Here is a 27159-nt window from a genome sequence, read left to right as displayed (position 1 = left end):
TGAGGTAGTAGGGAAGGCCTTATGTTGATTGGCTCATACTTTCTGGCACCCACGTGCTAGCAGGAATGCATAGCTTCAGAGGGTGGAAAGGTTGGGGAAGGGGAGGAGACAGAAGGGGATGGAAGAGGCTGTGGAGGGGCCTCGCAGTCCTCTCAATAGCTTGTGCTTTTAGATTCTTCATGGTGCCTTTTCCTTTGTGATGGCTCCCATTCTGCTTTCTGCTCTCAGAGGTCCTGGGGACCAGGCTGGTGAGAGGCCCAGACTCCTCTTTTGTGGAGGCCGGCTCTGTCCCTCTTGCTCAGCCTCTGTCTGCCTCCCTGCCTTCCTTCCTATTCTGCAGGTCAGTGCCATAGTGGTAAGGGTGCCTCAGATCAAGTCACTAGTCTAAATGACTGTGTATCCAGCATGGGCTCTGTATCCATCCCTAGGTGCAGAGCAGGGGAGTGGTACCCAGAGAAGTGATTAAAGAAGATGAGAGTTGGTTCAAAATAATCAATATGTCAAAGCAGCATATTTAAGGTGACATGCTCTGAACTCTTTTGGAAACCTGACTACATTGATGGCCCCTTTCAAGGCCCTTTTCCTGGGTAATCTGTGGAGGCTGGTGTTAGGCTTAGAGAGAAAACAGCCCTATAGTCCTATCCTTGACTGGTCAGACAGGGGGTATGGGGACTGAGGCCGCTGAATGTCTGGGTTTCCCCCCCGGGCTGGCCCTCCTGGGGTGCGCCCCTCAGCCTGCCTTTTTTTTTTTTTTAATATTTACTTGTTTGTTTGGCTGCATCGGGTCTTAGTTGTGGCATGCGGGATCTTTGTTGAGTCATGCAGACTCCGGTTGTGGCACAAGTGCTCAGTAACTGAAGTGCATGGGCTTAGTTGCTCCGTGGCCTGTGGGATCTTAGTTCCCCCAACCAGAGGTCAAACCCACTTCCCCTGCTTTGCAAGGTGGATTCTTAACCACTGGACCACCAGGAAAGTCCCTCTGCCAGCTTTCATCTGGCTCCCTAGAGGCTTCCGCTGTCCAGCGAAACTGAGCACCTTCTGTGAGCTGAGCAAAGCCTCAAAGGTGGGTGGCAGTCTGCCTTGCCCAGCAGGGGCTAATTTAGAGACCCTCAGTCATTTGTCATGGACAGCCTTGTTCCGATTCTGTCTGCGGGCCCAGCACTGCAGGGGGCCAGGACTCCAGAGAGCTGTGCCACCCCTGCCTGTGTGGGTGCTGCACGTATGACATCAGCACCCCTGCCCTATAATCTTTCCTAGCCCCATAATTTCAGACTTACAGGACAGCTGCAAGAACAGTACAGCAAACTCCTGGACACCCTTCATCCTTACTCTTTTCTCTTTCATCCTGTCTCTTTAAATTTATCATATTTACCTTTAAATATATTATGGGTTTCCCAGGTAGTTCAGTGGTAAAGAATCCACCTCCCAAGCAGGAGACTCAGGTTCAATCCCTGGGTCAGGAAGATGCCCTGGAGAAGATATGGCAACCCACTCCAGTATTCTTGCCTGGAAAATCCCATGGACAGAGGAGCCTGGTGGGCTCCAGTCCATGGGGTTGCAAAAGAGTCAGACACAAATCAGTGACTAAACAACAACAACTTGTATTTCCTAAAAAAAAAAAAAAAAAGAATTCACTTAGATAACTATAACACCATGATCAAAAAACAGATACAATAAACCATTCTCCAATCTATAGCCCTTCCTTAGATTTCAGCCTACTGTCAAATCTCCACTTCCCACAGTCTGCAGGATCCCTATAACCTACCATGATCTCTCCTCCTTTTTTGTCATGAACGATAACAATACACATAATCATCATTGTTAAACATCTATATGACTAGAGCTTGGAATATAATGTCTTATCACTCCTAGCAATGTGCCTATGGGAAGGACATTTTTCCAGTTTTACAGATGAGAGAAAGAGACACACACACTCAGAGGGGTTAATGCTTTGTTCACTTCTGTGGTTTTGTGGTTTGTGGCAGTGCTAGGGTTGAATCCAAGTTGAATAACTGCTGGGGTGATGAAGGGGAAGGTGGGTCTTACTTTTCAGTAAGACAGATGAGCTTGGGGAATTGGTAACCACATAGGCCAAGAGAGGCTATCTGGGGTGATGGCGGCTGAGCAAGGCCAGAGAGTGGGGAGAGAGCTGTTAGAGCTGTATGAGAGAGCTTGTTCCTTGTTTTGGTGTTGACACGTTCCTCTTACCAGCAATTTCCTTAACCTGAATCTCAGTTTGTATACCTGTCAGGTGGCAATAGTATCTTCCTGTTTTTGTGAGGATTAAATGAGGTCACATATGGAAAGTTCTCAGTGTAAGGGAAAGTTCAGGACGAATACTACTACGTTTCAAGTGAATATATTTAAATCTATCCCAACCAAACGCTGTCCCCCTGATTCCTCCTTTTGTTTGACGTTCAGTGGCCAAAAAAAAAAAAAAACACCTCAGAATTTTCTTCGGAAATGGCTCTCACCCGCCCCCTACAGGACAACTGTGTCAGTGCAGTCAGGATGGGTTACACACAGTTCAGCGTCCTGTCTTTTTGAGACACTGGCCTGGCATTGACCTCTGTTCCTGAGGTTTGGTACCAAAATATCGGGGATGCGAAAAATCCCTTCCGCACACCCCTGCACTTGAAAATACTCAGGGTCGATGAGGAGGGTGCTGAGTGAAAGGGCAGGTGGTGGGAACTTACTTCAGCCAGCAGAATAGAAGAATTGATGCCTTTGAACTGTGGTGCTGGAGAAGACTCTTGACAGTCCCTTGGACTGCAAGGAGATCCAACCAGTCCATTCTAAAGGAGATCGATCCTGGGTGTTCATTGGAAGGTCTGATGCTAAAGCTGAAACTCCATTACTTTGGCCACCTCAAGCGAAGAGTTGACTCACTGGAAAAGACTCTGATGCTGGAAAGGATTGGGGGCAGGAGGAGAAGGAGACGACAGAGAATGAGATGGCTGGATGGCATCGCCGACTCGATGGACATGAGTTTGAGTGAACTCCGGGAGTTGGTGATGGACAGGGAGGCTTGGCGTGCTGTGATTCATGGGGTCACAAAGAGTCGGTCATGACTGAGCGACTGAACTGAACTGAGAGATGTTTTAGGTTGCCAAATAGCCATTGGGGTACCACTTGCATCTAGTGGGGGTAAAGGCCTGAAATGCTGCCTACGATGCATGGACCACCCCCAACAACAAAGAATTATCCAATCCAAAATATCAACAGTGACAATACTGAGACACTCTGATTTAGAGTCATGTTTTGAGTGACGCTGTTGGTGTCTCAAACATACTGTCAGGCGAGTGTATGCTCCTCGGTTTTTGTCTCGTCACAACAAAGATTTGGAGTGATGATACCATCTCTTTCCCATCATTTCAGATCTAGCTGCTTCTAGCACTATGGTTGTATAACCTTCCTGCCAATTTCCAAAGATCAAGGTCCTTTCAGCTGTGTCTGTCCTGCAAGGTGCTTTCTGATAACATACCATTTAACAAACAAGAAGATAAAAGACGTACTACCCTCAGAGAACTGAGCCTCATTCACCCCCATCCACTGAAAAAGCATTATTCCAACATTTCAAGCAAAATGAGGTTTTCCAAGTCATGGCATGCCAAGTGCTCCCTCACTTCGGAGCTGAATTTCTGCTCCTTTTGAAGTGAAATGGCTCTGCTACTCTGAGGTTAGCAGTTGGCTCCCAGATCAGTGGTTGGGCAGCTGATTTCACAGGTAGTGGGCAGGCCCAGGAGACCTCAGGCCCGCAGGCTCGTGCTGAGGGGGTCCTGTGCGACCAGAGATTTACTCCCACGCAGGCAGGATGCAGGTGTGGGAAGGGCAAGAGAGGCTTCAATTAACTGAAAATAAGAGGCAAGCCTTCGCCTCCCTGCAGGAGCCTCGAAAAGGTCCCTGCCCTTCACTCAAAAAGATCTGATTTACAAAACACTTTCCTAGAAGGCAGTTCGCGCATAAATCAAAGTCCCTGGTGTAGCGTTTACAAAGTACGGGCGTGTGGGTGGGGCTCTGGGTCTCACTGCTCAAAGGAAGGACAGCCCCCAGGACACAGGTGTTCCTACAGTACCCGGAAGGACCGGGAAAAAGCGGGGGGCGCTGGGAGAACTCAGGACGGCCAAGAAAGGAGGGAGACGGCCTCGGAGGGATAAGGACAGCATGAGAAGGGTAAGGACTCGCAGTGAGACAGCGAGGAGGCCTAGGAGAACCCCGACAGCCCCTCACGCGCACGCGCAGGACCCCGCACCACCCCCCTCGTTTGTGTTTCCGGCTGCTTATTTCTGCATCCGGGGCACGAAAAGACTCCGTTAGGCCTCGGGCGGCGGCCCCAGACCGGAACCGGAAGTGGACCCCGAGCCAGGAGAAGGAAGCCGGTGGCCGACCCGTCAGCAGCCGGCGGCGGCCTTGAGGGGCGGCGCTGCGCTGCTCCCTGCGAACCGGTGCCGCGGCCAGGCGGGTGGCCGGCCCAAAGGCCCGGCGCCATGAAGCTGTACAGCCTAAGCGTCCTGTATAAAGGCGAGTCCAAGACGGTGCTACTCAAGGCCGCATACGATGTGTCCTCCTTCAGCTTTTTTCAGAGATCCAGGTGAGCGGGCCCAGGAGGCCGGCGCCCGGACGGGGAGGCCCGGGGTCCGGGTTGGAGACCGCGCGGGAATCGGGGCCCGGGGCTTGGCCTCCCACATTTGGAGCCAGTGGCCTTTTCCTCGGCCTGCGGATTGTGCCTCTGAAAAATCATCCTCCTTTCAATCGTGTAAAGCCGTAGCCCATTCTGGAATGTAGTCCGTAATCAGGGTTTTTCAAAATTTCTGTCCTATAAAAATGACCGGGGGGCTTTGAAAAATGCAGATTCCCCTAGGTTCACGCCCAGTTGAGTTCCAGCAATCTGTATCTTAAACCAGCAACTCCCACTCAGTGATTCTGACCTAGGAAGCTCACGTGCCACACCTTAAGCGCCACGTTTGTATTATTTGGCTGGGCTTTCCAACAGTTCGGTGTGAGAGTTCCTAGTACACTCTGTCATATTATGGAGGAAGTCACTGAGGCCCCAGGAGATGGATACCAAACCAGCCAGGACTCCAACCCAAATTATATGCTCTTTACGGTTGGGCTCTAGTGGTACAAAAGGGTTCTACAGTGAAGATTTGGAAGGAAGCATGGAGGTTTTAGGGCTCACAAGCCTTTGAACATTTGTGTGTTAGAAGTACCACAGACACTTAACAGCCTGTTCGTGGGAGTGGTGCTGGTGATTCAGGCACAAAAGGAGAAAAACCCTTCAAAGCCTGTGTCTGTGGTCACCCAATCTCCAGGTCTGGTGGCATCTGGATTCTGTTTTCATTACTTCAGTGGGCTGTTTTGTTCTTGATGAGAGTGACTTGCTGGTGGAATCTCAAACAATTCCTCTTGTTGTTTTGTTGAAACTTTCTGCTGCTTTTTGGGTCCTTCTTGGTACTTAGCATTCTCTATCATGACCTCTAGTCTCTGTTCTGTGTTGCTGCTTTTCTGTGATGGAACTTTGGTGTTAACTTGGTTAACTCTTGATTCTTTTCCTTTCTCTCTTTCCCCTACCCACATGTACTGATGATTCTCAGAGATTTCACTTTAGGACTTTCATCTCACTGGTTTTCAGTATCCAGACCAGTTTCAGATGATTAACACAGCTGCAGTACTGTAGAGAAATCTCTACAAGTGTCTCTTAAAACAACACATAGTCCAGTTGAGCCCAATGTTTTTCTTATAAGTCCTCCTCTCTTCTGTCCTGCCCACCTCCTGATTACCAGAATGCGAACCTCAGACCTTCAAAATGTTTTCCAGCTTTTCTGGCTTTTGTGTGCAGAATGTCACAATGAATGCTGTTCTTCCTTTGTCTGATTATAGTTCTACTCTAAGCTCTGTCTCTTTTTAGTTTTATTGCAAGGACTTCCTTATTTTTAGATTTTCCTCTAAGGGATTTTTCTGGTCCTATTCACTCTCTCAGGATAATAATAACAAGTAATACTATGCGCCAGACATCATGCTAAGTGCTCATTTATTCATCAAAGCACGTCTCGATTTATAGACAAAGCACAGTGCAGTAAGTCCCTTACCAGAGGTCTCACATCTCATAAACGGTGGAACCAGGATCCCAGCCAGGGAAGTACACTACAGCCGTTGTGAGTCCTCACTCTGCTGCATGGCTCTTGGTGTGATCTCAGGAGTGTATGAATCTGCTGGAACCAACTGTGAATTCCACAAGTCAGGACCCTGCACTGATGGCCCTTTATATGATATTCCCAGTCAGAGGCTTCTTGTTAACTCTGGTTCCTCCAGCTGGACTGTTGTCACCTGTGACTCTTCCATTCTGGCCACATCTTTTTCTTGGGCCCATGAACCTCCTCCTCTCCCTCAGCCGTGGTACAAACCATTTTCTGTTTCCTTGTCTTGGCTGAGCCCTTGCCCTCAGTTCCGTCCAGAGTGTCCCGGGCCTGTACCATGGATTAGCCCAAGCTGACCTGAGGCTAGAGCCAGCATTCACTGAGGATGCCTGTTGCATTGCAGGGTCCAGCGTGTGGCAGCTGGCATAACTGACTGTGCGTCCACTGAACAGTTTTTGCCACTTAGGTGTCTCCATCACAGATTTTATTTCTTCCCGCTTCTTGGGAGTTAGAGGAGCCTTGAGAACAGGAGCTGGCCTCTGCTTCTCTACTGTGTCGCAAATCATACTCTGACCAAATGTTAAATTAGCTATAACCTGTAGAAGATTCCCCAGAAGTCTGGAAGTGGGTTGTTTGGGTCTGCTTGGTAGCAGATGTGGTTTGAATGGTTGTGATGATGTGTAATTATCTGTATTCATGATCATCGACAGTGTGTTTATTAGTTATTCCTAAGGTTGGGAGGGAAGGAATGAAACCAGGAAGCAATGTCTCCTTAGTGTATAAGCTCAGGGGTCACTTTGCATTGTGTCAGGGACAAGGTGACAGGAACAGGTAATATGTGTTGTGTTTCTTAGCGTTCAGGAGTTCATGACCTTCACAAGTCAGCTGATTGTGGAGCGCTCAGCAAAAGGCAGCCGAGCTTCTGTGAAAGAACAAGGTAAGAGGACCTACCATCTTGTAAGCATGTGCTGACCCGGCCGCCCCACCTCAGATGGCCTAGACCTCTGTCCACAGGAGGGGCTGCCTTGTGATGGAGAGGGCTCCCAGGACCACGATCCTCTGCTGGCTTTTCTCTTCCCTGCTCCTCCATTTCCTGTTATGCAAAATTCTATGCCCACCATTGGTATGTCGGTTACTTGGTTAAATCACCCCCAAAAGCTTAGACTTGCTTACAGTTAGGGTCTGCCTCTCTTGGAGCAGTAAGCAGCCTTCCTGCTTTATCATTTTTTGCCTTTAGAGTTGTAAACGTCTCAGAAAAGGACCTCTACCGAGCCCTGTTGAGGAAATACTGTATTCTGTGCTGCTTAGTGCTTTTGCCCGGGAACCTGGAGACCCCTTATTTTTCCTCATGACATAAATTTTTTCTTCTTCATGGTTCAGGTTTCCTGTAAGAATTTTTAGGCATTTATTTTAGGGGCATTTGGTTAGCTATGTCATCTCTGAATCCTTTCCAAATGACAAAAAATCGTTTCAAGGATTGTGACTGTTTTGCAGAAGCCCTGTACAGGCTGTACCTTTTGATAATTCGATGACTTCAGTCATACTTGAGACCCCAGCCAGCAGTGGCTCATTTTTTTCTGGATGGGCTTTATCTCTTCCTCCCTCTCCTGCCCCGTCCCCACCAAGGCTCACCAGAGTGGAGCAGGCTAGGTTACTGTAATGAGGAAGCCTGGGGCCCTGACAGGTGATTTCCTCAAGCCAGGAAATCTTTTACTGAGTTTTTTTTGTATATGTGAAAATGGAAGCCACTTAGCTTGTTCAGAGTTCCATCAGCTTGGGAGCAGAGCAGAGCACCTCTGAGGGCTGCAGCTTCCAAGACACAGGGGAGCCTGACCTTGAGCTCAGGGTGGGACTCGGATGAGCCCCTGGGGCCTTTTCCTAGGATGTTTCTGCACCACTAGTGATCCTTCGACCCTGGCTTTGTGCACTGGACCTTGGGACTTCCACTCACCCTGAAGCAGGTGCTGGGCCACACTACCAGCAGAGCCCCCACACATGCTGCCCTATGTGCCAGGCCTCACCATAAACCTGGCTCAGAGCCGCTTTGCTGACCCAGAAGGCAGAAGCCCAGCACTGTATCAGTCCAGTGGCTTTGAGGGGTGAGAAAGTCTAAAGCCCTCGTGTCATCCTCTTGTCTCCTTAGAATATCTGTGCCATGTCTACGTGAGAAATGACAGTCTTGCGGGAGTGGTCATTGCTGACAGGGAATACCCATCCCGGGTGGCTTTTACCTTGCTAGAGAAGGTGAGTTTGCAGCTTGGCTGGACCGTACTTGGGCAGACAGGCATGGACTGGGGCCAGGAGTGACATAAGGGATGAAATAGTGTGTCCAAAATCAGCCTGCTTTCAGCCTCCTCACTCTAAACCAAGAGACAGTGTGGGAGCCTTCTCATTCCTGTCTGTCTTATCCCACCCTACCCCTGTCCCCCACTGATTCCGGCTTCTCATCCTGCTAGTGTCCCTGGGGCTACCTTGGCTTTCCTTGTCAGCCACAGAGTCCCAGCATCTCCCCTTCCCAATGGGGCCCCTGGGTCACCTCTGGCTGTGCCTTCGCCCCCACTCACTCCTCTTGCCAGCTCTGTTCCTGCTTCCACCCTGAAAGTCGTGACTTTCAGTTCCTTCTGAGCCACGCTAGGCTGCATGTTCTGCCCCATGACCCACCTCTCTTCTTCCCCTCCTCCCCTTTTAGGCCATCCCTGCACACACCAGGCTCCTCCCTGCCTGCCCTTCTTCTGCTCAAGGAGTCCCCCTGCTGGTCCATCCTGCAGTTACAGCTGCTCCTTTCCCCAGTGTGGGGCTGGTGCCTCCTCATTCTTCAGTGTGTTTCTTTGTGGTGCAGATGATAAACTTCTCCAAGACCCTGGCCCCACATCCCCTAAAACACTCATGTGTATAAGCGCATGAAGTCTGGTGGCTGCTTAAATTCAAAGTACCTAATCACCGAAGAATTGATGCTGTTGAACTGTGGTGTTGGAGAAGACTCTTGAGAGTCCCTTGGACTGCAAGGAGATCCAACCAGTCCATTCTAAAGGAGATCAATCCTGGGTGTTCACTGGAAGGACTGATGCTAAAGCTGAAACTCCAATACTTTGGCCACCTCATGCGAAGAGTTGACTCACTGGAAAAGACTCTGATGCTGGGAAAGGTTGGGGGCGGGAGGAGAAGGGGACGACAGAGAATGAGATGGCTGGATGGCATCACCGACTCTGTGGACATGAGTTTGAGTGAACTCTGGGAGTTGGTGATGGACAGGGAGGCCTGGCGTGCTGTGATTCATGGGGTCACGGAGAGTCGGACACGACTGAGCGACTGAACTGAACTGAATTACCTTTTTGAAGAATTGTTTTGAAAAATTAAAGGTCCAATATCCTTTTTCCTGGATATTCACAACCTGAGAAAAGTGGAAACCTGTAATTTGAATTTCTAATAATTTATCATTCCCAGATGAGGTTCACATCAGGCTGGGCATACTTGGATTTTAATTCCAAGAATACTGAGGAAGAAGAAACTTGGACCTAGATTTTCTCCCTTGCCGTTAGCCGCCTTCCTCTGTGGGTCCTGGGGTCCTGAGAGCCTCTTTCAGATGAGCACTGAGATGGGGCTGTCGTTGAGCTCCTCTGTCTTGCAGGTACTAGACGAATTCTCCAAGCAGGTCGACAGGATAGACTGGCCAATTGGATCCCCTGATACCATCCATTACACAGGCCTGGACAGTCATCTCAGTAGATACCAGGTAAGGTGCAAAGGCTGTGAAACAGAAAAGCCAATGGCCCTCATGGTTGTGACTCTGGGTGATGTGGAGGTTGATGTCCTCCTGAAGATCACAGGAACCCGCATTGAGACCTGGAACCTGAGCTCCTAGGCAGGCTTTTGCTTTTCTAGCATGTGTTTAAGCAGCCTGTGGTTTTTAACTTCCGAAAGTATATCCAGCTTGCTTGGTTTTGAGCCCTGTTTCCAGGCAGCCACTCCAGTCCTGACATTTTTTTTTTTTTGCTTCTTCCCTAGAACCCCCGAGAAGCCGACCCCATGACTAAAGTGCAGGCTGAACTGGATGAGACCAAGATCATCCTGGTAAGTAAGTAAATTAGGAGACCAAGTTCAGAAACTGTGCAGCAAAAAAATTTGCCAGCAATCAAGCCCACGCAGCTGATGACTGTTTTTAATTATAGTCAAAGCACTTCTGAAAGTGGTGGTGGCTCACCTGTCCCTGTGCACCAGAGGCCTTGAAAGTCAGACTCAGACAACCACTCTGTGGTTCTGCCTTCATGGTGCCTGCCTTAGCCTGACCCACAGCCCAGCAGGTTCCTTCTTTTTGAGTGTGGGTTTCGGTGCAGACTGAGGCTCTCTGACTAAATGCAGGTCCCGAGTTGTCAGAAACAGGCCTGATTCAGAAGAGCGGGAGCCCTGCATTTTACCTGAAATCTAGTTTGCAGTTGCTGTTTTCTGCTTTTGTTTTTAAACGCTGAGCTACCTTTGACTTTGGGTTGAAAGTTAAGAGGTGACAGTCTTCAGGCACCTCTCTGTCTTCTGTAACGTTTCTCCGCGTTTCCTAACCAAGCCCTGTCTCTGCCTTCTGCCTTGGAGCCTCAGTGTGGGAGCAGGCACACAGAGGCAGGGGGCACACACACTGTCTGTCCTTGTCTCTCCACAGAGCAGGTGGGTCCAGGTCATCCAGCCCATGCTGGCTGCAGTGGTAAAATCCAGATTACTGGTCTCGCTGCCTTTTTTCCATCCCATTCGTGTCTTGATCCAGTTATGTTTATGGTGGCGATCTGAGTCGCTCAGCCGTGTGCAGAGATAAAGAACATTTTGTCATTTCTCACACTGTGTCGTTTCTTATGTCCACACCTAGGGTCGTACTAGTTGCCTCTGAGGGCCTTGCAGTTGAGACAGTGGCCATCTGGGGTAGGAGCAAGTCAGCGACTTCCTGATGGCCCTGGTGGTGGGGCTAGGGGCTCTTCTGAGGACCTCCATCCCTCATGTGTTCGGAAGGGGTCTGTCTGCACTAAGTGCAGAGGTGCTCTCACAGAGCTGATAGTCGTGAGATTTAGACACAGTTCCCCTGGGGCAAGCGTGACACAGCTGTGCAGTAGGAGTATGTGTGTGTAAGTATAGGTGCAGGGGATCTCTTCTGGAGTGTGGCTATCTAAGCCTGTGCTTTGGAGGATTTGGGGGCAGTGCTTTATGTCCAGGTAGAACCTTCTAGATCCTCTGGGAAGATCACTAGGCCCTGTGTCCCCCACAGGTCTGGGTCACTGTATCTTGATGCTCATGTGTTGGGGAGGAACCCAAAGGGGAAGCACTTTGCTGTGACTGAGCTTCATGAGGGACTGGCGTCTGCTCACCTTGTGAACAGAGCAAGGCATTCTTTTGTGTCTTTCCTCTTGTCCAGCACAACACCATGGAGTCTTTATTAGAACGAGGTGAGAAGCTCGATGACCTGGTATCCAAATCAGAAGTGCTGGGAATACAGTCTAAAGCCTTCTATAAAACGGTGAGTGTGGCCTGGCCGCTCCTGGGCACCCCTTCCCTCAGCTCTCCCTGCCTCTGGGCTGCTTCCCCCCATCCCCTAACCTCCCCAAGGTGAGGGTGGGTCCTCCTCACCCCTGCTGTCTGAGGTATGCCACCTTCCCAAAGAGGTTCCGACACTTCTAATTTGTTAACTTGGACTGAAGTGTTTCACCATTTGGACAGTAGGGGTGCTGGATTTACTTGGTCAACCCACACACGTTTGCTGTCATGGTGTGTCTTGGAGGGAGATGCCTTTGGGGTTAAGAAGTATATGAACAGGAGGTGAAGGAGAAGGTAACAGAGGCCTCATGAACCAAGTGGGTACCTCTCTGCTCTCTGAAGATATCATTAGTAAGAAACACCCCCGTGGGGTCAGATAACTTTATGGGGAGTCAAGGCTGGAGCGAAGAAAGAGACATTCTTCTTTATACTTGGCTAAACAACAGGAAGTTTCCTTCCTTATCAACAGCATTAATAGAAGGTGGACAGAATAATCTTGGGAGTGTGAATTACTTCTGGATGGCTTCCCTCCACTTCTCTCTCCTTGGTGGTTCCAGAGCCCCTAGTAAAGCCAACTGGTCCCCTCAGAGCTCCCAGTTCTACGTGTGCTGAGGTCCACCTCTTCAGCTCTGTTTTGTCTCCCTCAAGGCCCGGAAACAAAACTCGTGCTGTGCAATCATGTGACGGCTGCCAGCAGAGGCCCCTGCGCTGGAACGTCACTATCATTCACATCGGAACTGTGGCCCCCCAGGAAGCAGAGCCACCTCGTAACAACCCAAGTGGGACAGACTCAACTTCGGCTTTGGAGCTCCTGGGAGAAACCGAAGGGTGGATGGGGACCTGGGGGTGGGGAACGTTCAAATTCACATGTCTAGTTATTTTTTAAAAGATACTGAGGCCCCTAAATGTGTATTTGGGGGCCAAATGGAACCATAAAGCTCAGTGACTCCGTAGATGCTGCAGGGCTCGTTTCTAATCCCCTGGGAAGGATGTGGGCTCCTGACTTGTGCAAGGCCCATGGGGGGTTCAGAGCCAGCTCTTTGTGGATGTTCACATGTTTGGGTTTTGTCTGTATACTGACTATTAACACTACAAGGAGCAGGGTGCCCTGACTCCAGGACTGGGGAGGGACAGCCACTGTGGGGCTGCAGTGGGCGTGGGGGCGGGGTGGGGGGCTCAGGCCAGTGCTTCCGTGTTGGGAGGAGACAGCTACTGGACTTCACAAATTCTGAGACCTGGTTTGCATTCCTGCTGAGGTTGACTTTGACTTTCTGCAGTCCCCATCCAGCAAGCAAGCCCCGTAAAGAGCCCTAGAAGTGGGGGAGGGGGCGCTTGCCCTGACTTGCAGTTGAGCATCTGGATCAGAGCACATGTGCTGCAGTCTCGTGAATGGTTGTCACTTGCCTCTCTGATGACAAGAAAGACTTCTGACAATCACCTGGGACTTACGTCTTAGCAAGTGACCTTCACTGTGGCCACCGTTACCAGGCACCAAGAGAAGATGCCGGCCAGCCTGGGGGCTCCCAATATCCACTTGTGGTCTGAGCTGTCCACACTCCAGCCCAGCCCCTAGCAGAAGCACTGCTGAGCACCACTACCCCGCCCCCACCCCCGGCAGAATGAGGCCTCTGGCTCTGAGGCCCAGCCCTAAAAACAGGTGCAGGGAGCAACCCAGGCAGTAGCCCAGGAGGTTCCGGGCTCTTCTCAGCCTTGCTGCTCCCTTGGGCCACACTGCCATGTTGTAAACCGCCTCCTAGTGCCCTGCTGTGCTTCCTGAGGATACAAGCTCAAGACACACCCTTGAGAATCCGTCTCCGTGGATGCCCCTGTTGGAGTAGTATCAATCAGTGTGGTCTCATCCTCCGGTGTCCTTCCCTGAGTCCTCTGTTCTTGCCCTGTCGAGGAGGTCCACTGTCCTGACAGGAAGTGCCTGTGGCCCTGAATTCCTCGACATGGGCCAGAAGTGGGATCTGCGTGGCCTCCAAGGACCCACCTTAAGAAGTTTACCTGCCAGCTGCTCGTTTTCTCTGGGCACTGTGCCACCAGAGGACTTGGCCTAAAAGTAGCCTACCCATGTGAGTTCTGCCATGTTTACCCTTGAAAGGTGCAGACCTGGCCTGCTCACTGGTCTCTGAGGTGGCCATGACCACCCCTTAGGGACAATTGAAAGTTGTCTGACTCTTCCCACTTAGGAAGGTACTGGGGTTGGGGGGTGGGGGGTGGCCAAGATTGGGAAGAGGGTGGCAAGGGTGGGTAGGGCTGGCCGAGACCTCTGCATCTACCCTTCTCCCAGCTCCTCTTGTCTTCTAATGTTAAATCATTTGGCCAAGTGTATTTTAATAACTGCTGCCTAACTTTTCTCTGTGTTCTGTTTGGAAGGTTCCTATCTGAATAAAGTTGTCTTTTGAAATTCCAAAATAGTCCTGTGCTTTCTTTTGGGCTTCCCAGGTGGCACTAGTGGTAAAGAATCCACCTGCCAATCCAGGAGACATAAGAGACACGGGTTTGATCCCTGAGTCAGGAAAATCCCCTTGGAGTAGGAAATGGCAACCCACTCCAGTATTCTTGCCTGGAGAATCCAATGGACATAGGAGCCTGGTGGGTTATGGTCCATAATCACAAAAGAGTCGGACACGACTGAAGCAGCTAAGCACACAATGTGCTTTGAGCCATAGGGGCCCCTTTCCATGGGAGCCCTGCCCCTCATGCTGTTCTGCTGATGGTGGGGTTCGCCGTACCCTGGGGGGAGGCAGCCTCTACCTTAATGCCCCTATTCCCCTCTCCCTACCCTCTAGACCTTTCTAGCAGGAAGTGGGGGAGGGAGCCCCAGAGTAGAGGGAAGTCCTGCTCTAAATCCCGTGGCTTGGTCCTCACTGCACCGTAGAAACCACCTGGGAGGCTTCCTCAGCCACAGAGCCAGGGCCACACACCTAGAAACTCCAGAACGGGGTGTCTGCTGGGGTGTGGAGTGTCCTGTGCCCCCTGGATCCTTGCAGGCTGGCAACTCTGGTCCTAGTTGAGGGAATGTCCTCGGCAGCTGGTTGGTAGACTGTGAGTGCTTCTCACCTATTTCATTGCTGGCCTGGGACCAACCTGGAGACCCCTGAAATAGGGAGCAGCCTGGGCATTTCTGGCTTTTCCTGCTCAGAGGACCCACCAGGGCATCCACCCAGGGAGCTCTGCCCAAAGTAGGTGCTCTTTACAATGACAAATGAAAGGCCCCTCACTGACTTCTGTCTATCCTGCCATCCCTGCTCGGGGTGGGGTGGGGTGCCAGAGACAGTTTCATAGTGCTGGTCCACCTCAGGATTCCTGCAGGATCCCCAGCTGGGGTGGGGTGGGGCTGTGGCGGGTGCCCAGAGGGAGGCCTGGCCTGGAAAGCCTCCTCGGATTACAGCTGATAGGTGAGCGGAGCCCTAGATACTGTGGTGGTGGCGATGACTCCTCTGCTCACTGGCTCTGTCCTAGATTCTCTGCACCAAGGTCTCCGATCTGCCCTGGTGCTCCCTGGGCAGCCCTCATGCCCGCCTGCACACCTGAGAGTCCCTGCCAGGTACCACCCACAGGGCCAGGAAGGTAGCCTTCTGGCCCATCTGAAGGTGTCTGCAACCAGATGCCAAGGCTGAACCAGGAGGCCTGTTGTGCCCTAGTGGACAGGCCTCAGGACTGAGCAGGCCCGAGGCAGCACCACCTCATCAGAAGTCACTTGGTCCTGTTGGGTGGGTGTGTTTCGTGTATCAGATTGTTTGGAAGCCCGTATTTCTGTCCTGAGAAAGCTTAAGGTGTGAGGTACAGACAGGCAGCGGCACCTGGTGACCAGGTGTAGAGGAGCGGCTGCCCATCTCAACATGAGGGTGTCTCTGGGGTGTCAGCAGGACTGCCGGGGACTGCCCAGGAGGGAGGAGGGCACGAGGCCTTTAAGGGGCCAGAGGAACACAGGCAGGTCCCAGCAGCTCTTGCCTGGCAGGACCTAAACGTGTGCAGCCGTGAGGGAAGATGTTCAGAGAAGCAGGCAGCCTTGCATCCGTGTGTCCATGCAGCTGTGTGGCCACGTGGTCAGAAAGCCGTGGAGTCAGGCGGCCATGTGGCTATGTGGTCAGGCGATCAGACAGGTTGGATGACCATGTGGTTAGGCAGGCACGCGGCCAGCGCTCGCTCAGCCGGTGCAGGCCGAGAGTGTTCCCAAGGAAGTCCCAGAGGCTTTGTATCCCTGTGGTGTGGGGGTGCAGTGGGTGACTGGGTGCCCCGTCCCTCCCTCCATGTGGGGGGTGAGCTGCAGAGGGAAGGCTAGTGGGGAGCGCCTGGCTCTGCCCACCTGGGCCCTCAATCCCCTTAGTCTGGGAGCCTCTGTACCTGGCATCCCTCTGTCTCCCAGGTCTCAGCTTGGCTTGTGCTGTTCGGGTCTCCTCATGGGGCCTCTCCAGGCCATGGCTGTCATCGCCTGCTGCGCCATCTTGGTACCCCAGCAGCCTCCACTCTGCTCCTGGCGTCGGTGTCTCGTGTCCGTGTGCTGTCTAGACAGCCCAGCATGCAGGCCCACAGGAGCGTTCCCGGTGGCTGCAGGCACCACGTGTCCCAGGCAACACACACAAAGACCAGATAGGTGGAGGGAGAGAGCGGACAGGGCAGCAGGGCTGGGCCTGGAGCTCTTCCCATATAGATCTGCCCTCCCGATCTCATCTTCAGAGACTGCTAGAGTGACCAGAGGTTGGGGGCCCCAGGACTCAAGGCATCATTTTTGGTTCCAGTGTCTGGGGTTAACAGAAGCCTTGGGAGAAACAGAGTGGGGTGGGAGCAGCTGTCAGAGTTTGACCTGCGGCCTCATGGAGGGGCCCCACCTGGGCATGCCGACTACCCAAAATGGGCTTGGGAACGTCTGGCCTAGGGCTTCTGCAGCCTGGTCAGCCCAGGGCCCACACAGCAGGGGAGGGACCTGCCTAGAGGTGAGGGGTCAGCTAAATCCTGGCAGAGAGCACCCGGATACACTTGAAGCAGTTTGTCCTGTTTTCCATTTATTTGCAGTTTCCCGAGACAGAACAAAATAATAATTTTGTACACTTACAAGGCTCATAAAGAAAAGACAATGAAACTCAGCAAAAAGAGAGAAGAGGAAAGGCCGGCCAGCACCGCGGGCAGCCGACCCTCTGCAGGGCGGGCCGGCTGACGCCGCCACACCGCGGACATCTAGCTAGAAGAGCGGGTGTGGCTTGCTCATGAGGGGTCATGCAAAAGAACTCTCCCCCAGAAAAAAAAAAAAAAATCCCCAAATTATCCCAGACAGGCAGCTCCCTGGAGAGAACGGGTGAGCGGGAGAGGAGGAGGCCCCAGGAGGTGAGGGTGGCTGGGCCGCACGCTGTCCATGGCAAACCCTGCCGCTGCCTGAGGCCCAGGGAGCCCTGCAGATGTTTACCCTGTGTCCATGGGTGGGGACGGCTGTCCTGAGCACAGCCGCAGACAGGCAGGTGAGCGTCCACTCTGAGTGTCTGTCCATGGACAGTCCCCCTTGGAGACCAGCATCCTGTGTCCTGTTCCCCACTCTGGGCCCCTCCCTTGGCTTGTGTGGGGGGAAGATAAAGAAAATCCTTGTTGAAAACAACATGAGTTGAAGGGGCAGATATTGGGGTCGGGGGATGCATCCTGCACCTCTGGGATCACAGCCCCTGACCACCCCCCAAGTACAGCCCAGGAGGCCAGATCATGCCCACCCCCATGCCCGGCCAAATGCTTTCGGCTCTCTCTGCCACCACCTGACCATGCGGCCCATCCCAGAGGCTCACCAGAGTGCCCACCGGCACACAGGGGGACCCGCCTCCCCACCCCAGGGTCCCTGTCGCTCGCAGCCCCGTGCAGCCCTCTGCTCCCCGCTGCTCTGGCCCAAACTCTCAAGGCACAGCCTCTTCAGCAAACACTTGCCTGGCCCCTGCCTCGACCTGGAAGCCAGAAACACCTGCCCACCTCTGACCCCTCTCTCCTTTCTGCCCCACACCCACATGGGGACGGGGGAGAAGGTAGGCAAAGACGGAGAGGTACCCGAGCAGAAGAGAGGCCAGCCCAGGAGCCCCTTCCTCCACGGGCTGCTGCCAGCACCGTCCTCTCCCATGTCTCCTGCCAGGTGTGAGATCTGAAACTAAGGTGTGCCTCCCTGCAACCCCGCCCCCCGGGCACCTCCCTGGCCCCAACCGGGCCAGAGCTGGATCCCTGGGCCTCCTTGGATGGCTCAGCATCCTCCCAGAGAGGCTGGCCTAGCCTCGGCACTGCTCACCCACGCCGGGAACACCGGGAGCCTGCATCCACACCTCGGGGAAGAAAGGAGGGAAGGGAAGTGGGAGGGAAGACAGCCGTGCTCGGGCCCCCTTGCCAGCCCCCCAGCCCTCCCCCAACACCACCTGACTCTCCTGACCAGGAGCCATGCACGGCAGGGAGGATGCAGACTTCTTGGGGGGTAGGCACCACCTAGCAAACTGTTCCTCTGGCGGCAGGCCCTGGTGGACAAGTTCATTCCCCCGGCCAGTCCCTGGAGGAGGCCAGGAGTGGACAGACACGTGGAGCTTGGGTGGGGTGCGGCCGGAAGGTTCGAAGCCCCACAAATGCCAGTGATTTTTACAGCTTTTTCCCTTGTTTAGTTTTTTTTTTTCTGTTTCATCGACGTCAATTTTGTGTGTGTGGTTGTCGTCATCTTGTTTTTAAAAAGAAATCACATCTGGTCTTGGTTTTCTGCAGACACAGGCGCCAGGGGAGGAACGAGGCAGACACAAACATGCGACAGGCAGGCCGCGCGCCCGAGGGCAGCTGGGCTCCAAACACCGAGTCTGTCCCGTGGCGAAACCAGCCGCAGCGGCTCTGGAACAGAGTGGGCACCAGGGCGGGCAGGTCAGCTCTGGGGGCAGCTCTCTGTCTGACCCGGGTTTAGTGGCTGCAAGGTGGGCACCTGCAGGGCTGCCCGGAAAGGGGCCTGGAGACCCTGACCTGGCGCCCCCACTCCCCTAACACCAGGCTTGCCTTATGCCCAGGAACCTGCTGGGCCACTCCTCCCGGCCGGCCGGCTGCCTGCCCCAGGCTGCAGCACCCCCACCCCAGGCTGCGCTCCCCTCCCCCAGGGGCTCACCTTCACTGCAGCGGGGCCACGGGCGCCCCCGAGCAGTGGAAGTGCACGTTCTGCCACTTGCCGTCTCGGCGATGCCACACGCGGGTCTCTTCGGACTGGCTGGTGCGGGGCCGGCCCTGCCCGTCGATATACTGCGTGAGGCGGATGTAGGCGATGCAGGCGGCGTCCTCGCCGATGACGTGCACGTGCGGGTTCAGGATGGTTGTGTGGATCGGCTTGCTGTTCTTGGCGAGCACTGCGGGCGGGCAGGGGCTTGGCATCGTGCCTGCCCCCACCCAGCCCCTCTACCAGCCCAGCCTCCTCCCCCAAGAGCACCATCTGGCTCCCCTCCCTGTCCCCGTGTATCCTCGCCCCTCATCCCCGTGGCTGGGGGTTTCTGCCACAGAGGGTGGAGCAGTGGCCGGCTGACCCTGAGCACAGAGGGGACAGGGCTTCCCTGGGCCTCTGACTGGGGGTCCGTGGGCTCCCCAGGGGTCCGTGGGCTCTCCTTACCCACCCCCCTGCCCCGCACTCACAGTTCTCGAAGTAGAATCTGTGGAAGTCCATCCCTTCAACCAGGTTGCCCAGGGCTTCAGGCTCAAACGAGGTCAGGCCTGGGTCGCAGATTTTCCTGGGGGGCAGACCCAGGTGAGGAGGGGCCCCTCAGAACTGGATGCTTCCATCCAGCTCCCTCCCTGTGGGGAAGCCCTCCAGGTCCACCCCACCCCCACCCCAGGACAGGCGCCCCGACTCACGCATAGGCCTCGAAGTCGCCATTGTTGACGGCCTCGATGAGCTGCTCCGTGATCTTGATGATCTCCTGCTTCCGCGCTGCGGGGAGACAGCTGCCCAGTGACCCACGCACCACCTGTGCCCGCCCGGGAGGGTCTGGGCAAATTACCCCACCCCCATCCCCATCCCAAGGCTGCCCAGCTCAGACTGCTCCCTTCAAGGCCACCCACGGCTTCCTGGTTTCCAAGTCCAACGAGCTTCCATCTTGTTTGTCTTAAATACAATATCCCTGAATGACAGACATACTGCATCCGTAGCATTACCAGTCTGGAAAATGCAGGTCGGGGAAGCAAAGCCTGCCAGGACCACCCTGCATCCCCAGTCCCCCCGGCCACGTGCCCTGGGCCCTCAGCAGGGGATGACTCTGTGACACCGTGACCAGCCTTCCCGGCTGCTGCCCCCCAGGCATTGCTCTCTAGTCCTCCGTGTACCCGACAGCTCTTGGCGGGGCAGGTGTCTACTAGGGGCCGGCTCACAAAGCAGGGAGGGGATTGGAGGCTGCAGGGCCAGGCCTTTGTGCAAAGGCCAGGAAGCAGAGCCCAGTGGAAAGCTGAGTGTGGGCCTCACCACCTTCTCTCCATGGAAGCCCACAGACTGCCGGCTGGCCTCCCGCCTCTTGCTGCCTCCACCTGTTTGTGGTCCTGGGCCCCAGGCCAGTCCTCCGGCATCACTTTTCTATCCTGCACCCTCCACCTGAGGCCCTGGGCTGGCAGCGTTCTCCAGGTTCCTGCCCACTTGACCTCTGGTCCTAGACCAACCCAGTCCCTGGGGTGCTCGCCTGGGGGCCCCCCTTTATCTCTTTGCTGCTGCTACTGCTGCTAAGTCACTTCTGTCGTGTCCGACTCTGTGCGACCCCAGAGACGGCAGCCCGCCAGGCTCCCCCGTCCCTGGGGTTCTCCAGGCAAGAACACTGGAGAACCTTTATCTCTTTAACTACCATTTATTTTCAGGCTACATATTTTAAACATGTGAAAGAAGCACAAAGAATAATATAGCCCACACCCTGCTGGTTCGCATCTGAACAATTTTTATATTTGCTTTAGATTTCTTCCAAAGAGAGAAAAGCTTCCACGGAAAGACACAGGTGCCTGTGTTCCCTTGACTCTTGTTCTTCACTCACTCTCCCCAAAGAAGTACCATCCTGAGTTAGGTGCTAAACCACTCCTGTGCTGATACATCGACACCCAAAGGCATACAGGAAACACACACATGTGCACATAGCCACGTACACACCCACACATGGTGATTCCGTAACACAATAACACGCCAGCAGTAAAACCCAGACCCAAGAAGATCACTGAAGGCAGCACCCCAGTTCTCTTTACAGCCCCCTCCCCAGTCACGGCCATGCCAGCCACGCCTCTGTGCACCCTCACATGGGCGCGTGTGTCCCTCTGCTCCCCACAGTACGTGGGGACCACAGGCGCTCTGCAGGGCCACTCCTGTGGACAGGCACAGTCCCATCCAACCAAGCCTAAAGACAGGCGTCTGTTGCTCTCCAGTGTCCAGCTGCCAGTGCAGCTGGGCTCCGCACACGTGTGAGTTGATCCACGGCCTACACTCCCGGAGCGTGGATTGCCAGCTCCCAAAGGGTGCACGTGCCCAAGGCCCTCCCATCAGCACCTTCAGCTGTCTGGGTGTTCCCTTCTCTCAGGCACTCTGATGGGAAGTGGACAGAGCCCACAGCAGGAGATGCCGCGTGTGAGCGGGGGCGTGCCCACGTGTGAGCTGGGAGCCTGCGTCATGTGGCACTGGCTCTGGACAGTGGCTGCTGGGTGAGCTCTGTGACACCCGAGGGGTCCGGTGCGTGCACGCGCATGTGTGTCTGTGCGTCCCTTCGTGCACAGGGGTGCGTACTTGTGTGTGTGTCTGTAATGCCTGTGGACACCAACCTGCCATGTGCGTACGTGCGCTTCCCCCATCTAGAAGAGACCCTTTCTCTGCACTGGCTGTGCTTCTGCTGGCTCCTGTTTGGTTTTTTTCTAACAGAACTCCAGGTCTGGACTGTAACAGGGTTTGGGCTTCAGGCTGTCTCTGCAGAACCCAGGCCCCCGCAGGAAGCTGGCCTCCAGGAAGGGGGCCCAGCTGCCCTGATGCCCCCGTGCACCTGCAGAGCCCTGTCCCAACACAGACACATGCGGGTGGGCCCTGTCCCCACCTGCTGGCTATTTCACACCTCCTTCGGCACACCCACTTCCTCCCACGCCCACCCCATAACACAGCCTCTCCCCTCTCAGTGTTTCCACAGCCTGCCCACCTCTCGGCCCTCTGCCTGGGCGTTTCCCAACTCTGAAGGCCCTCTCTTCTCTGGGACCTCATCAACCCCCACCCCCAGTTCACCTGTCATCTTCCTGGAAGTGGCCTCAAGCCTCAGTCTCTGATCTCCCACTGCAGCCCAGCTCCCCCACCAGATGCCACCCCGAGGGTCAGGGCCTCTGGGCTTGTCTGATTGCAGCACCCGGCACCTGCTCCTCCCGTCCCTGCCCTGGGCGGCCAGACACCCTGGACCCCGCTGCCTCCCTCTTGCAGCACCACGTCCAGCCCCTGCCCAGGAGCGTCCACCTCCCACTGTGAGCCACTCTGTCAGCTCCAGGCCATCCTGCTAATCTCACGGAGGGGACGTCTACACATCCTGACATCCCAGACATGCGTCAATCCCCCTCTTGACAAGCAGCGTGAGCTGTCTCCCCTCCCAATGTGAGCCCTCAGCCGACAACCTCGCAGCTGGAATTGAGAGACCTTTTTTTCTGTTTTGTTTCCCTAAGCACTGTGATTTTACAATCACCCTACTGCACTGTGGTAAGTGGGCCGAACTTTCCACTTGATGAGGTAATATTCAGTATTTTTAAACAAATCGTAATTAAAAATGGAGTTGATATAAAAAGAAAGTATTAAGTTAATAGAACTCTGAGGTCACAGAACACATTGCAAAGTCTGAAGTTCAGGAAACAGTCCCCACACCCATTCTGCAGATGGGAAAGCTGAGGTTGCACAAGCCCAGCCACAGCCCAGGAATGAGCCAGACGTTCCTGACCCGTGAAAGGACTCTGCCCTCTCTTTCCTTGCCAGACAGAGCAACCCTGCCTCCCCAGGTGACACACTACGCAAAGGGACTCCTGGCGGGGGTCGGGGAGGGCTGGTTATCAAGGATAAGCTGCCCCCAACAGGCAACTCCAGAAACAGAACTGAGGTGCATGGGCAAGAGTCTGGCTTGGGAGAAGTCTCAGAGTTGAACCGTAGCCCTGCATCCACTCTGGCTCTCTTGGGGAGAGCTAACAGGCCAGGGAGGCCCAGACACTAGCAAAGGATCCAGGGGGGACCCTAGTGACCCCAGGTGGACCCCAAGCAGCTGCAGGGGTGCCAGGACGTCCCTAGCCATACCAGGGAGGCAGCTGCATAGGATCAGCCTGGATTGTGCATAATCCCTGATTATGGAGAACTCAGGGCAGGCCAATGGGCACCAACCCGTTTACCACTGAGACAGCTGGCGGGTTGGCTCCCGGGAAAGGAGGCTGCCCGTGACCCAGCCCGAGGATGGCCCTCTGCAGCCAGGCCTCTGCGCCAGTGGGGGCAGTCCCTGGTCCCAGAACTGGGAAGGGGGGCCACTCCACTCTGGCATTCACCCACTTGGCCCACTGAATGTCAGAACTCACCCCGAAGTGGCCACTCAGAAGTCCCTTCTCCGGGCTGGCCCCACCTGCATCCCCTCACCCAGGACCCCCACACACAAGGAAGCTGGCTGCTGGGAACCCCAGGTGGGAGGGCAGGAGGTAAGAGGACCCCTCTTTCTGAGGGACACTGATGGGGCCACCCCTCCCATCAGTGCCTCTCCCAGGGCTCTGTCCCTCCCCTGCACCCTGTAGGCCTGGCCACACAGGCCAGGAGTCCAGGCCCTGAGGTCCCCTCCACTCAATCCTAGTCACAGCCCCTTCTGCGGCCCCATCTCCCGAGGCAGGCTCAGGACAGACCCCTGAAAGGGCAAGCCTGTGCTGTGCCGCCCCCTCCCCGACTCCGTCAGCCTGTCCTCGGAGCTCCCCACCTAGGCCAGGCATGCCCCAAAGGTGGGTCATGGCCTTGGGCCGGGGTCACGTTGCAGAGGACCCCTTGCACCCAACCCTCCACATCTGCTACCCTCAGCTTCATTATCTGTGAAACCAGGGGCCACGAGGGTCCCGGATTTGGGGACATGGAGGCCTCTAAACTTGAATAAGACCCCGCACAATTGGGGATGGGCACAGGCTCCGCTGTGTGCCCACCAGTGAGACTCTGCTCTCTCACCTCTGAGCCACATCTCCACTTCCTCTAGCAGAGCCTGAGTTCAGGCCACAGCCCCCCACCCCCAGCCTTCCCCTCTGCTCCAGGGCCTCCCTCCCACCCACCCACCCCCACCCTGGCCCCCAGACATGGCTGGCAGGGGTGGGCTGCGGGGGTTGGCACCCCCACAGCCCGGCACTCACCCAGCCTCTCCCCCGCCATGCCCGGCCCCCAGCCCCGAAGCAGCCTCGCCTCTGAGAGCCCAGTATCTCCCCGGAGGAGGGGGTGGCTGTCGCCCTGGGATGTCATCCATCCCTGTAAGCGATACTGGCGAGCAGTCGGCAGACGGGCTACAGATGGCAGCGGTGGCTCCTCCCTGCCCAGGGAGGCGGCCCAGCCCAGCGCCCGCCCCCAGCCAACCCCTACCCCCACCCCGGCCCTAGACTCACCAGCCAGGGCCGACCCCAGATGGTACAAGCCCCATCCTCACTACCACTAAGAAGAAATCTGCAGCTCACAGCCCCTGGGAGGGAGGCTCTACTTCAGGGAAACCTGCCTCCACAGGTGCGCATCTTTAGCCGAGCAGCAGCTTTGTGTGGAATTCCCTGGGTCCCCCACCCAGGAGCCGACCCCTTCCCAGAGCCAGGGGGTGGCACACCGCAGCTGGAGGTCTCCACACCCGAGAGCCCCCAGGAGCAGCTACTTACACGGGGTGAGTGGGGGGCCTGGGAGAGCCGGAGACAGGCAGGGTGGGGGGCCCTGGGCTTCTCGGGTCCCCGAACCCCTCCTCACCGTGTTCAGGATGTCAGAGATCCTGGGGGCTGGGGTGGAACAGACGAGACGTGAACACGAGGCAGGCGGGGGACACGCAGGAGAGAAAACCTATGGGCTGATGAGCCAAGCCAGAGAGAGTGGGGGGGACGGAGGGGTCATGAGGAGACATGGGGGACAGAGAGGGATGCAGAAGGGATGCAGGGGTGGAGGGGGCCGTGAGGGACAGGGGTGACAGCGGGGCGTGGGGGGGCGGGGGAGCTGCAGGGATGTTCAGGCAGCTGCACCTGTCTGACCAGGTGGGGGTGGGGAAAGCTGCTGTGGGCGGAGGGTGCCCGCCATGGAAGGGCAGCCTGGCCCAGGAGAGGAGAGAGTAGTCGCGTGGGACAGGCCCGGGGTGGGCACCCCCAGGTGAGGACGGGATGGGCGAGTGAAGGAGTGCACAGAACGCCCGGCCCCTCTGGAAAACTAGTTCTGCAGGGACGTCGGGCCCTTTCTTCTCCCTTTAAACCCACAGGCCTCTGGCTGAGAGGACTTCTGTAACAGCTCCTTGTGCCTGGATGCCCGACATGGGGCCCGTATGAAGTTGGCATGACTGACAAGGTCACGGCCCATGGCCCAAGGGGCAGGGTACATGGCTGCTCCGGGTGTGGGAGACCCTCAGGGGGTGAGGTCTGGGGCTGGACAGCAGTGCAGGGAGCCGTGTGGGACATGGGGGCAGGGGAGCCAGGGGAGAGCTGCCTTGCAGAGTTAGCGCGTGCGCCCCCCGACACCCAGCCAGGCTGGACAGTTAGCCAGGCCTCGGCAGCCTGGTCCAGGGGCAGTTGAGGCCGTGCATGGCAGGATGCGGGAGCCACTTGGCAGCAGAGGCAGCAGGCCTGGGGCACTACTTACATGGGGTGGGCAGGGGCCCCTCGGCTTCTGGGGTCCCCGAGCCCCTCCTCACGGAGCTCAGGATGTCAGAGATCCTGGGGGCTGGGGTGGACAGGAGCAGACACGTGAGGAGGTGGCGGGCCAGGCTGGTGGAGAGGAAGCAGGCCTCCCGCTCTCTCCCACCCCAGGGCCTGTCTCAGGACCAGGGAGCCCTGGCCCTGAGACCCCCCAGGCCAGTGGAGAAGGCCCAGCTTGAGGGGCAGAGGTGCTGGGAGCTGCATTGAAGGGCTGTGAGGGGCAGGCTGGTGCCCTCGAGTGAACCCTCAGAGGAGCTGCTGGCCCCTCCAGGAGACCCCCACAGCAGCAGGGCCCGGCTACTTACATGGGGTGGGCAGGGGGCTAATGGGAGCCGGAGACGGGCAGGGCGGGGAGCCCTCGGCTTCTGGGGTCCCCGAGCCCCTCCGCACGGAGCTCAGGATGTCAGGGACCCTGGGGGCTGGGCAGACAGATGAGACGTGAACACAGGCAGGTGAGCACACACAGGAGACAAGGGGTGCAGGAGGATGAGAGGAGGCTGAGCTGGAGAATCACACGGTGGGGTCCAGGGCTGCTGGGATACCGTCGCCCCCGTGTGCCCAGGGCTGTGAGATCACAGCAGGTGTGTGAGGAAGACACAGGACCACCCGCAGGGCCAGAGGGTTGTGTACAGTGCCTGCCGGGACCAGCAGAGGGCAGGCCTGAGCCCACTGGGGCTTCTCTGCGTGTGATGGATGGCATAGCTGAGGCTGAGACTCCCCCGGCCCCTGCCCCGTGAGGCCCCTCAGGCATCTGCCAACCGTCTCCAGCCAGACAAGGGGTTGGCATGAGACTGGCTGGCTGGCCCTCTCCCCTGGGCTCCTGCAGTCTCGGGCCTTCTCAGGCTCCCGCTCAGTTGGGGCGAGGGCAGACGTGCAAGGACAGGGCCTGGGGGAGATCTGTGTGACCTTCAAGCTCCATGCCGATGGCTCAGGGCCCGCAGTCTGGGGAAACCACATGAATGTCCACTCGCTGTACATCCAGAGGCCAAAACCTTGTGCTCGCTCACTTCCACTCTAGGGCAGGGGGGGATACTCAGGACAGGTCATTGCATCTCCCAAACTGGCAGAGCGGCCACCGCTGGCCCAGCGCTCATCTACGTAGAGTGTGGCCGAGAGGCGGGCTCCCCAGGCGGGGGCCAGTCACCTGGCCTAGCTAGAATGGAGACCAGCTCTCCTCCCTGGGGCAGCTGAGAAAGCTGAGGGTGGAAGAGGGGTACCAGGGTGAGCACACAGTGCCTGGCACCCTGGGGCATTCGTGGGACACAGACAGAGCCTGAGCCAGCTCGGCCTTGGATCCCTGAGTGGGGAACGGGGCGCACATCTCTGCAACCTGCCCCTCAACAATGAGCCCAGGAAATGCCCCTTGCTGCCCATCCACATATCAACTGCCAGCTGGGTAGGCACAGGTTTAAGGATCTTTGAGAGAAGAAACAGCAAATTCAACCATGGAAACCGGGTGCACAGTCCCCGGAGCAACTTGGGGGCCCACGCAGAGAACCATGCCATCCAGGGCAGTGGCTTCCTCTCTGGTCAGGGCACCAGGTCTGCCAGGCTCTGCTTGGATGCTCTGCCCGAGACGGCCCAGTGCCAGTCTGTACACAGACTCGGATGGGGCTACAGCCATGAGCAAGTCAGTCCCTCATCGCAGGACATGGCCTCT

The 27159-nt window shown here is 55.9% G+C and overlaps 2 protein-coding genes across 8 annotated transcripts in view; one reads left to right on the top strand and one right to left on the bottom strand.

The window, feature by feature from the left end:
- The first annotated feature begins 4327 nt into the window (after positions 1-4327).
- YKT6 (YKT6 vesicular SNARE protein) lies at positions 4328-14059 on the top strand. 2 transcript variants are annotated; one of them, XM_055421110.2, is made up of 7 exons: positions 4328-4591; positions 6992-7074; positions 8281-8381; positions 9766-9870; positions 10143-10208; positions 11530-11631; positions 12297-14058. In XM_055421110.2, exons 1-7 carry the CDS (start codon positions 4488-4490, stop codon positions 12330-12332), a joined length of 597 nt encoding a protein of 198 aa, XP_055277085.1. In that variant the 5' UTR covers positions 4328-4487; the 3' UTR covers positions 12333-14058. The 2 variants fall into 2 exon arrangements, with proteins under 2 accessions (XP_055277085.1, XP_055277086.1); XM_055421111.2 differs by having other exon boundaries at positions 4344-4591; positions 6999-7074; positions 12297-14059.
- A 2568-nt stretch (positions 14060-16627) lies between these two features.
- Positions 16628-27159, bottom strand: part of CAMK2B (calcium/calmodulin dependent protein kinase II beta) — a 94366-nt gene continuing 83834 nt past the window's right edge. For 4 of the 6 annotated variants that reach the window (XM_055421105.2, XM_055421104.2, XM_055421106.2 and 1 more), the window contains 7 exons: positions 25805-25918; positions 25444-25524; positions 24486-24599; positions 19488-19563; positions 19269-19363; positions 18754-18988; positions 16629-18488 (listed from right to left, as the gene is read on the bottom strand). In XM_055421105.2, coding sequence (XP_055277080.1) covers positions 18756-18988; positions 19269-19363; positions 19488-19563; positions 24486-24599; positions 25444-25524; positions 25805-25918 — 713 coding nt within the window. In that variant the 3' untranslated portion in view covers positions 16629-18488; positions 18754-18755. Of the gene's footprint in view, positions 18489-18753; positions 18989-19268; positions 19364-19487; positions 19564-24485; positions 24600-25443; positions 25525-25804; positions 25919-27159 lie in introns of all 6 variants that reach the window. The other 2 variants (XM_055421107.2, XM_055421108.2) reach the window with 1 other exon arrangement.

Source organism: Moschus berezovskii, chromosome 3, assembly GCF_049115385.1.
Source record: "Moschus berezovskii isolate FMDL1 chromosome 3, NW_MosBer_1.0, whole genome shotgun sequence".
Taxonomy (NCBI): domain Eukaryota; kingdom Metazoa; phylum Chordata; class Mammalia; order Artiodactyla; family Moschidae; genus Moschus; species Moschus berezovskii.
Note: the sequence above shows the minus strand (reverse complement) of the source record. Positions and strands in the feature narration are given on the sequence as shown.

Coding starts and splice junctions, on each gene's coding strand:
- YKT6 (XM_055421110.2), top strand. CDS start 4,488: ATGAAGCTGTACAGCCTAAGCGTCCTGTATAAAGGCGAGTCCAAGACG. Junction 4,592..6,991: donor AGCTTTTTTCAGAGATCCAG/GTGAGCGGGCCC, acceptor TGTGTTTCTTAG/CGTTCAGGAGTTCATGACCT. Junction 8,382..9,765: donor CTTTTACCTTGCTAGAGAAG/GTGAGTTTGCAG, acceptor TCTGTCTTGCAG/GTACTAGACGAATTCTCCAA.